This window comes from Pipra filicauda, unplaced genomic scaffold (assembly GCF_003945595.2).
Source record: "Pipra filicauda isolate LSUMZ 115617 unplaced genomic scaffold, ASM394559v2 scaffold16_size7369187_pilon, whole genome shotgun sequence".
NCBI lineage: Eukaryota > Metazoa > Chordata > Aves > Passeriformes > Pipridae > Pipra > Pipra filicauda.
Window position 1 is genome coordinate 6,369,417 of NW_024104207.1, and position 11,533 is coordinate 6,380,949.

Genomic DNA, 11,533 nt, shown 5'->3' on the forward strand with positions numbered 1-11,533 from the left:
AGCTTCATTAGTCTTGTACATCTATCTAACACCATCACAAATTGGAATTAAGCTGTCTGCACTGGCCCAGAAGTGAGTGCATGCCCTTTCCCAAGACAAGCGTTGCTCTTACCCAGCTATGGAATTTTTTGGCTTCTAGTTTGTTTCAGCTAGTTTTTCACAGTTTACAGCCAATACACAGTTTCACCTAAAATACTCACAGAGCAACATAAAGGATCAATGAACTACTGCAGTAAACAGTCTCTCATCCATACCAACAGTTCTCTCCACAACTGAGAGGTTGTACAGTTTCACTCAAGTTCAAAAAACACATTGTTGTGTTTAAATGAGACATTAAATTACACATTATAATGCTATGTGGAAAGTAATGCCAAGTGGAGCACAGCACCAAAATGTCAACGAGGTCAACGAAATGTTAATACAGCAGAGAGCAAAGCTCCATGCATGGCTTTAAGCACAAGATCCCACTGCACAAAATTTTGAGCAACCTGCTCTAGACTCTGCCTTGAGCTGGAAGGTTGGGCTACATGATCTTCAGAGATCCTTCTCGACCTCATCCATTCTGTGAAGATTTGCTATTTCCTAATTTTGTGACAATGTACCAGGCGTGGACAAACTGCACAAAAAGGTTAAGGCTCCACTGTGGCATTAACCATCAGTCCCACATGAGGCTCCCAGGCCATGAGCCATCCATGCTCATTCCCAAGGCCAACTCTGGGCTTTGTCACTTCCCTTCCTCTTCCTCTCCCCCCATTAAACCACAAAGCCTGCTCTGATCAAGCTGAATTCTTGCTAACTTTTCTGTGCTTAGCCAGCATCATACTGGTCTAGCAAAGAAAGTGGTTCCTGTAAGTCACCAAAATACCATTACACCTGCATGCCAGGAACACTGAAAAGAAAGAAATCATTGAAAAAAGAAAAAACAAACTGCATTAAAAATGATGATCTGTTCTTTAGGAATCTGGCTGGTTTGCAAATCTGTACATACTGTTCATTACCTAGCCTGCAATGCAGGCAACCCAGATCCCTTTCATTTTCCAGAATAAAGTATTAATTTCATCTGTACAGAAATTGCCATAACCTGTCCACACCGCTGGGTTTTGCCTGAAGAAAGATCTCTTGACAAAAATAATCTATGTTAATTTGTGACCGCTTAGTTCATGCAAGGAAACTACTGCAAAGCACATAGACCCACTGCTCACCACAGAAAACCATTCACTAACTAGTTTAAGACCTGCAGTAAGCTCAGGAGAGACCAAGCCACAAGCACATGGTTTTACACCTTGCTGGCTCAGCAGGCACAAACAAGTAATGCACATTAAAACTCTACTTGGCTTACAAAAATGCCAAATGGGTAAATAACACGCTACTCAAAACACATCTCAGTATATCAACTGTCTTAAATCCCCACAGCAGCGAAAGGTCAATTCTAACATCCCCATTTTGCAACCAAGTAGTCTGAATGTGAAAACAATTAAGAGCACAATTTTAATTTAACATTAGCTCATCTAATATAAGAATATCTAAAATCCAAAAATTTTTGGACTGAGGGCATCCTAGGTGTAAGTAAGATAATTTAAACAACACTTATAAAAAGATGTTTGCTGCTGAAACTCCAAAGCAAATGAAACAAGTCAACGGAGGAGAAATCAGCGACAAAGCCACGGGAACAAGTCCACTTATGCAATACACCAGATTTTGACAGCAACAGCATCATCTACAAGATGGGAGAATATTTTCCTTATTTGAAACTACTCAGTTTAATTCAAAATAATTACTGGTTCGTTCCAGGTTGAGAAACAAATTAGGAACTGAAAAAGCAAGTAAACTTAGGTTTTCTTCTTCCAGTCTGCAAACAAGAAGTAGGTGTGGGAGTCTGAGACATCCCAGCTCCAATGCCTTGCCAAGCACAGTCTCAAGGCACCACCAGCTTCATTTGTTTAGTACAGGTCACATTACACTGCTTAGTTATAAACACAAAATAGGCAGAGATTTTTTTTTTCCCTAAATACTTAGCACATTTAATATTGTGTAGTAGTTTAAAAAGAGCAAATGAAAATGTTTGTTTTCCATGTTATAATCAAGCTTCAACTTCCACCCAAAAGCAGCTTGAAAAACATCACAACTCAAAGACTAATCATGTGATAAGTCATCCATCACTTTCAAAAAAGCATAAAAATAAAGACTAAGTAAATCTATGTAAATGTATACAGTTGCTTAGATGAATACAGAGTACATCCTTCTCGTTATTAGGAGCTACCTTGTTTTTCTTCCTCCCAAGACTACATCTACATGCAGTTGAGTGTCTTAGAAGTTATCAAGAGAGAAGAGTTAATCTTTCTTTAGGAAAAGAAATTAAAGCTACAGATTTAAACAAGATTAACATGGGCCATTTCAATCAAGGTCTCAGACTTGTCAACTTCAACCAACTCACCCTGTAAAACAGGATACACGTGTGGCATAAGAAAGGGTCAAATGCCAATCTTTTAACCACAGAACGAGGATAAATATTCAGGTATTACTAAAACTAGTGCATATCATCACCCAAATTCTCTGCACATAACAGTTCTAAAAAGCCTGAACAGAAAAAGACAGGGAGAGTCACACCTATGTTTTAACTGTTCCATCCCTGTCAAAACTTGTAAATTTTCCTCTCTCAGGTTTAGAAATTCCCCCAGCATCAACTTTTTAAATTCATCTATTTGAATACTTTGCATAAGACTTAAAGGTTGCATTTACTCTTAAACAGCAACACCTTATAGCATCTCTAGTATCCTCTGTAACAAGGGCACTAAAACTTTGCAGTCAAAGAAAATGAACTTTTCCTTTACAGTGACATCTTGGTCAAATACACATTCACACTTACTAGAAGGTTTGGTTCCTACTTTATAAACAATTTGTATTGAAAGTATTTGGATCAAGAACAGCTTACCACCAATAACAGCCTACATCTCCCTACAACTACTGACCAGTAAGTAGCACAATATCTTAAAAACTTTTATTCTACCGTGTTAACAAAATTTAAATGGACCACAAAAGTCTGAAAAAATCACTTTGCCTACCCAGGCATCCCCACAAAATCACCCCCAAAGGATTAACAAATGGTTTTCTGCCACCAAGCAAACTTGCCACTTCTCTATTCCATGTGCCAACTGTGCTAAATAGCAGCTTTGGTACCTCAGCATTACTGCTGGAAGCTTCCCAAAGCAGGCTGCAGGTCAGAAGTAGGCTTTTTATTCTAATCTGAAGTAAACCACATTTAACAGACCAAAGTAAGGTTGTTCTGGTTGGTGAAGAAGTTTAGGCATTCACTGCTATTTTTTGGATGTGAAAATAAAACTTCATCAACCAGTACAAAACATTTATTATACATCAGCCCACAAAAATCAGATCAGATACTCTGTTTCCGTGGTCAGCACAGTAAAACTTTGTGCAGAATGTCTGGAACTAACACAGGATTGTATAGTCACAAAACTGGCTTAATCACTCTTAATTTCTTTTGTCCCATAATAAAATATTTTTGTCTGTTTTTTTCTCTCTTAACAAATATATCTTACAGTTAGCTACACAAAACCAAGCTGAGCTTGAGGGGGAGAAGAGATCTTTTTTACTTTTAAATGATAGCTGCAGCTTACAGTCTGTTGATTCTGAACTATAAAGAATGGACTTATTTCCTCACATTCCTGTTGTATAATTCTTCCTTTACCAGCCTTCAGCTACCAGCAGATCAGAGCTGGAGTTTACCTTGGAGTTGGCAGTAAACAAAAGAACAAATCTGCACTCTTTCCTCTGAAAAAAGAAATTGCAGCCCCTGTCCAAATACATTAAAACTCTGAAACTTGCAGGACGATTAAGAAGTTGTGTGTTGGATAAATGAGGTAGTGTGCTCAACAGATTAAAAAAAAGAGAATTAAGTGGAAAGATTTACATATTTATAGAGCACAAACAAGGCATTGTTAAACAGTTCAGCCATCAAATGGTGCCTAATTTAAGTTTAACTCAGTGGAGGAGTAGCCTGTGGATTCAAACTATTGTGTTAATGAACAACTCAGTTGTTGCTTCTCAATGACAAATGCACAATACTCATACTTTCCCTTAGCAGACCTGCATTGGCTATACTGCTGAAGCATGAGTACCCAGCTTGCAGGAGGAGCCATCTAATAACTAATAAAAGTCATATTTTTCATTTAAATATTGACTTTAATCTCAAAGTAATAAACAAATATTCAGCTGAAGTGATCTTTAATGAGTTACACGATAATTTTTTTCCTCTTTTTTATTTCTCAACTCAAGATGAATGGGCACTACTGGTGTTTCTTTTACATTACTGCTGCTGTACCTTATCCACAGAACATGCATCTCATCCATGTGACAGCTCTGCCAATGGACTGAAACATTTACCATTGTAAATAAGGACAATCATCCATCCCACTACAAACTACAGGCAGTTATTTATTTTAAAAGTACAATATCTAAATCAACATTTCTCCACCACTTAGTGCTCCCCAGAATTACAGTGTCAGTTTGATCCAGTACTTATGGTCTACCTTTGGAATCTCATTTAGTTTCTAAGCACTCCTGTCAGCTTCTGACATGGCATCAGCCTCAGCCTGATGGGACCACATGGTAGGTTGAGTACTACACAACAGAACTGTCAGGCAAAAAAGACAAAATCAGGCAGTGCCCCACTGGTCACTCATGTGCCAGAAGCAGAAAAGAAAGGGAAATAATAACAACATTTGTAGATAAATGAAAAGAGACCATCAGGAAGGAAACCTGTTCTTCCCAAGGTTTAACACTCTAAAACACTGTAGTATCTGAAACACCCAGCAGCCTTGCATATAAATTGATGACATCCATAATTAAAGCACTTGTGTCTTTCCTTAGCCCAAACAAGTAACTTCTATTCTCTCTCCTTCTTAGTTAGCTGATTCTTACTACCTCTACTCATTCTGAACATCCACCATCAAGTTCAGCACCATACATGCACACGGTGACACAAGCAAGGCAGCAAAGTGCTCTGGGGAAGGGCAGGCAGGCTTGAAGCCATGAGGCTTCCCATACTCCAGCCTCCTGTGGTGTCTGGACATCAGCACTCAGTCCTTCTGTAACAGACGGTCACCAAATAGGACTGAAAAAGAAGTCCCCAAACCTCAGATAACACACATACATACAGCCCCAGAAAAGAAAATAAAATATTCAAGACATCTGGGAGTCTGCCACACCAAAAGAAAACAGCTGTTTTAGATGAGTAGACACTGTATTATAACTGGCAAAAGCCTTTACTCAGTCTTCCTTGGATGCACAAGATGGCAGAAGCCACAAGAAAAAAAAAAGGTTTTAACTACAGGAGTTGTCTTTGCCACATAATCATGCAGGGTTGCAAACCAATCCGTATCTCATACAAGGGCATAGAAGACACGTTTTTCTGAGTTCATACCAAAGGAAACAGGCTGCTGATCTCTTGAGTGTCTTTAAATGATGCATGGATACATTTTAAGCACTTGTTTGTCCTATTATTTCCTGAAATCCAAAATAGATCTTTTATTACAGTATCTCCAATTTCAGGACACCTAGACAGTAAACAACTGATCAGGGAATGAGAAACACTTATATTAATAGCAACAGCACACTGTTCATAAGTAGAGGTGTCAATTACTTCTAAGCAAACCAGATAGATTACCAAACATACCAACACAAAATTATGGTTTTTGTTCACAAACTAAAGAAAAAAAATTCAACTTATTCCGTACAGTTTATCATAGTTTTCACTTCTTCCTACATTTTTAGTAGAATGAATATTTTTAAGCTCCTCTCCACACTAAGAATACCTCCTGCCTCTGAGCATCCCATGGTAGAGGTGAGTGACAAGCAGAATCGAGGCTGGGGCAGAGCCCAGCCTGGCTCCTCCGGGAAGCATCTCACTCGCATGGCCAGCCGTCTGTATTTAGTGCCAAACCTGCAAGCTTGCAAAGTGCCTGTAATTCTGCTTCAAGTCACCAATATACACAAACTGTACCTTCAGAAGAAGATCAGAGCATCTTGAAAAAGAACCAAGAGTGACAGATGCTTTTGGAATGGCAGCCTTAGAAACTTCTGTGACCAAAATCTCATCCTTTACACATACAGAACTTGTTCCTTCTCTTCAGTGTGTTGACCTAATGACCACCTCAAACCAAAGAGTAACAAAAAACCCTCTGAGATTTTTAAAGTTTGTGATGCCAGACAAACGACCTACAATTACTTTAACCACCCAGCCCTGTGAACAAACTAACCGTTCTGATTCATTCTGGTTATAACTGAATAGCATTACAATTTAAATAATATACCTTTTTCCCTCAACTACTTTATTTCACTGTTTACCACCAAATCTTTATATGAGGTACTGAAATAGACAGGAAAGGCTACTTTTTAACTCACTGACTCCAGATGTTCAGGGGTCTACCAAAGCATTACCCAGAAATGAGGCTAATTACATCATATAAAATACAGTGCTTGGAAGAACCCTGACCCCACTTTATCCTCCTAGACCCTCCATATATTTTTATATACACTCAAAAGACAATGTCAGGCTCACCTTCCTTCTCCCTATTGCATGCACTAGTGGCTCAGTGCAAACATCATTCCAGGCTGTCCTTCCCCTCTATTCAGATTTAATTCCTATGCACTAAAATGAGATGCAGTTACATAATATTTTGCCATTAGGAAAAAAAAAAAATCAAGACAGGAACATAGCAACACATTAGTATGTCTATCAAGTCTTCAAGCAGGTTACTTGTGTCACGTGTCCCAAGACAGTTTAACTCTGACCAAGGAAGTGAAGGCAGTTTTGATGGGAGGGAAGCCGCTTGCTCTGCAGCACACAGGCTGAAGGTGGGAGTTCCCAGATGAGCACAGTTCTGCGCCCCAGAGAACTAACATTTACAGAGGCACGTGCAAAAGGAAAAGGATGCAATGGTGAAGCCACACACAGTTGTTATATTTACATACCTAAACACACTGCACACCTTCTGAATAGGTAAAAATCCTCAAGTCAGACAGAGTCCCAGAGTAATCTGACTTGAAAGGGACCCACAGGGATCACAGAGTCCAACCCTGAAGCGAATTACCTGTATGGTGATTGAACCCACGACCCTGACATTATTAGCAACACGCTCCAACCAACACAAAGTAAAACACCAGAATGACGATGACAGGAACAGCAAAATGCAACTAAAAATGACACGGATCTGTTCCTCCACTGGGGTACCTGGCAGAGCCAGTTGGAATCAGCAGGTCTGCACTGACACAAGCAGAGCACCAAGAGCACAGTGCTCAGTGTAACTGCTCAGGAGTTCCACTATTATTTATTCCTGAAGTACCTCTCTTAATGCAACTTTGCATAAAAAAGTCATGCCTAACACAGTTATGATTAATAGTGTTTTTCTTTCAGCTCAGTTTAGCTCACTGTTTTATTCTCTACTGGTCTCACCTCTTCACCTTGTTAACTGCTGTCTTGCTTCCAGCCATCGGAATAGTTTTAAAATTGCTGTTCTTTGTTACAAAAAATATTGTTATTGTAACAGAAGCTAAATTAAAGGACTCGTGTCATGAACAAGGGCAGACTGAGAGTAGCAAAAGGCCAAATGAAGAGGAAGATTTGTAACTTTTTCTTCCCAAGAGGATTAAGAAAAACATAAAAGAGACCCTCCAAATCACTTCTCACAGGAGGCTATGTAAAAACTCTAGTTTCTTGCATAACCAGCATCAGAATACTGATGATGTCACTGCCATCCCTTTGGATCTCAAATCATTATTTCTTACTGGTAGCCTTGCAGCACCGGTAAAAACTCCGTTTAAGGTCTCACTGGGAAAAATGCAGGTAGTGTAAGTAACTGGCATCTTTGCTATCTCATCAGAAAAGGTTAGCAGGGATGTGGGCCACCTTCCCCTTTCACCCCCTAATGGGTCCTTTGTAGACAGGGTGGTCAGGAAGGGAGATCCCTCTTGCACCCCCATAAAAAGTTGTTGTCTCCTGGGCATGTTCACTTTTTAAAGGAGGAGGAAAAAGAAACAGTGGGATCATAAATTTATGGAGCTACATCTCCCGGAGACCCTCACCTTCCTCATACACATGGTGTTCATCAGAGAGGTCTGTGGGGCAGGGACCTTGTTTGCATCAGGGCAAGCAAAAGCACAAGGGAAAAAGCAAGGTTTCAGTGCTGTCAGTTGTCTTAAGAATGACACAAACTTTCCCTTCTCTCCCCTGCATCTCCACTGTCTGCAAAAATAATAAAACAAACAAAAGGGAAATAAATAGAGGCTTCCTGTGCCAACAAACTTTTACACAAACATTTACTCTTCCTGATCAGTAAGATTCCACAAAAGCTAAGGAAAAGATTGATACTCACAGTGTATATGGAAAGGGACAGACACCACAGCAACCAAAGACAACATGAAACTGCCAAGTGCTGCACCCAAATGCAGGACAAGGTATCACACCCCAAAGGGGTTATCTTACTGCCTTGATCCTTTCACAGCTCTTTAACATTGAAGATGTGAAATTTAGTGTGAAACAAAAAGACAACAGGACCATCCTTGAAGTTTAAAAAAGAAAAATAAAATATAATAATAATACCCTAGAAAAACAACCCCCAAAACTCCAGTCTATGCATTAGGAGTGACAGATTTAAAGACTTCCCTACTGATGTTAACAGTGACATTTTAAGCATGGGAAGGGGAGCAACAAGTCCTTCAAAAAAATCAGCAGCGACTTTCAATTACAATAAAACAACACATTAAAGGCTCTTCAGTCATACATTTCTATTTTAATGTCCCATGGAGTATTCAGGGACAGCAGTAAACAAGGTGCTGATACACTTTATACTGCAAACAATGTCAGTGGTGAGCCAAATGGGATGAGCCCCAAATCAGAGTGAAATTTCAATGCATAAGATAAGGGATTGTGATCAAATTACATCACAAATAGCTCCATTCATCCATAAACATTATAACAGAGAGAGGATTGAATTGGAATAAAACAATTTAAGAAATAAAAAGTAAATTTATTATCTATTTATTATTTTCCTGCAGCCAAAGAAAACTTCCCACCTTCATACAAGAATGCTATTCAAGATGAATGTGGGGAGAAAATTGAAATACTAATTATCAGGTTGGAAAAACAAGAAGAATTTGTGTCGTGTTATTTACATTCCCATTTCTTTTTCTGTACAGACCAAAGTCACCAAGCTAAGTGAAGACAGAAGAATACGTGATTGATTACAATTCAAGTTGTTTTGTGCGACAGGCCTAGCACCTTACATACATTCAATAAACTGTCCACACTATTTTGTTTCCTCTTCTTAAAAAAAAAAAAAAAAATTCTCACAGTGCCTTCTACTACATTTTTCTTTCTTTTTTTTTTTTCTTTTCCTGAAAGCTATAACAATCCATATTACTCAATATCATAATTTTCAAGTGCAAGGCATGCACCTTTTAAACAAACCCGCGTGTGGAGGCTTCGTTTTAAGTACTGCAGGGAACAACAACCAGGGGAAAAAAAAACCAAACCAAACAAAAAAACCCCAGAAAACAGAGAGCGCGCGAGAGAAAAAACCCCACCACCACTCCTCCTCCTCCTCCTCCTCCTCCTCGGGCCGCTGTTGTTGCCTTTGTTGTCCGGCCCGGCCGGGCCCCCCGGCCCCCACCTGTTCCATTCATCCGGCCCGGCCCGGCCCGGCCGGGCTGCCCGCGGGGGGTGCCCCAAAGCCGGGCTGGGACACCCCGAACTTGAGCGCTAACCTGCATCACCATCTCCCAGTCCTGGGATGGTGGGTGTGAGTAGGGAAGACCCAGGTGTTCCTCCACGCCCAAGACCCCCTGCTTTCTGGCGAGGGGGCGTCCCCCCTCACCCAGCGCCCTGACTCCTCAAGGAGGGTGCCCTCCCCCACCCCGGCACCCTGCCCCGTTACAAGGAGGGTGTCCCCCTCCTTCAGCACCGTGCCCATTTGCAGGAAGGAGGGCGTCCCCTACCCCAACACCCTGCCCCCTTGCAAGGAGGGGTGTCCTCCATCCCAGGAGGGGATGGCTTTTTTGTTTGGTTGGGTTTTAGTCTTTTTTTAAGAGCACCCATCAACCCACCCCCTTTGCAAGAAGGAGGCTGCTGTGCTCACTTGCCAGGTAGACATCCCCACCCCAGCCCCTGTGCGGGAAGGAGGGTACCCTGCAGCCCCGAGCCCCCTTGCAGCAAGGAGGGTACGTCCCTTCGCAAGGAGGGCGCCCCCGCCCCCGCACTGCCCCATCCCCAGCACCTACCTCGTCTTGGAGGACAGGAAAGCAAGTTTGATTAATCCATAGGTAAACAACTGGATGTTCTCCTTGGCTATGCTGGCCACTCTGAGCCTGTGCTCTAGGATGTGCAGTTCCATCTTTTCCTCTTTCTCATTTGTAGTTCATCTATTCCTGGGGTTTATTTTGTGGTTTTGAATGGGGAGGGGGAGGGGGCTGTTATTGTCGGTGCCTTTTTTTTTCTTTTTTTTTTTTTTTTTTGTGTTCCTCCCCCGCCTCCCCTCGATTCCTTCTGCCCCTTCCCGGCTCCGGGGGCTGGGAGATGAGGGAGCGGAGGGTGCCGAAGTTGGGCGGGGGGAGGCCGGCGGAGCGGAGCCGGGCAGGAGCAGCGGAGCCCGGGGCGCCGAGCAGCTGGTGCTCGCTGGAACAAACAACTTGCCACTCAAGCCCAGCCCTGCGCCTGCGCCGCGCCCCGCCGCATGCCGGGCCTTGGAGTCCGCGCCGCCCCGGCGGGATGGGACGGGATCACGGGATCAACCGGGTTGGAAAAGACCTCTGAGATCGTCAAATACAACCTATGACCCAACACCACCTTGTCAACTAGACCATGACACTGACTGCCACATCCAGTCTCTTCTTAAACACCTTCAGGGACGGTGAATCCACCACCTCCTTGGGCAGCCCATTACAATGTCTGATCACTCACTCTGTAAAGAATTTCTTCCTAATGTCTAATCTAAACCTCCCCTGGTGCAGTTTAAGACCATGCCCTCTTGTTCTACTGCTAGTTTCCTGGAAAAGAGACCGACCCCCACCTGGCTACAACCTCCTGTCAGGTCTCCCCTGAGCCTCCTCTTCTCCAGGCTAAACAACCCCAGCTCCCTCAGCCTCTCCTCACAGCACTTGTGCTCCAGTCCCTTCACCAGCCTTGTTGCCCTTCTTTGGACCTGCTGCAGCACCTCAATATCCTTCCTGAACTGAGGGCCCAGAACTGGACACAGCACTCCAGGGGTGGCCTCACCAGCGCTGAGTCCAGGGGAAGAATCACTTCCCTGCTCCTGCTGCCACACTGTTCCTGATCCAGGCCAGGATGCCATTGGCCTTCTTGGCCACCTGGGCACACTCTGGCTCATGTTCAGTTTCCTGTCAATCCAAACTCCCAGGTCCCTTCCTGCCTGGCTGCTCTCAAGCCACTCTGTCCCCAGCCTGTAGAACTGCGTGGAGTGTTGTGGCCAAAGTGCAGGACCCGGCACTTGGTCTTGTTAAA

The 11,533-nt window shown here is 42.5% G+C and overlaps 1 protein-coding gene across 3 annotated transcripts in view; it reads right to left on the reverse strand.

Moving 5' to 3' along the window:
* The window catches only part of CASTOR2 (cytosolic arginine sensor for mTORC1 subunit 2), a 137,338-nt gene extending 126,643 nt beyond the window's left edge, over nt 1–10,695 (reverse strand). For 2 of the 3 annotated variants that reach the window (XM_027749966.2, XM_027749967.2), the window contains exon 1: nt 10,294–10,694. In XM_027749966.2, the coding sequence (XP_027605767.1) occupies nt 10,294–10,406 (113 nt within the window). In that variant the 5' untranslated portion in view covers nt 10,407–10,694. Of the gene's footprint in view, nt 1–10,293 lie in introns of all 3 variants that reach the window. The other variant, XM_039379517.1, reaches the window with a different exon arrangement.
* Nucleotides 10,696–11,533: the final 838 nt, after the last annotated feature.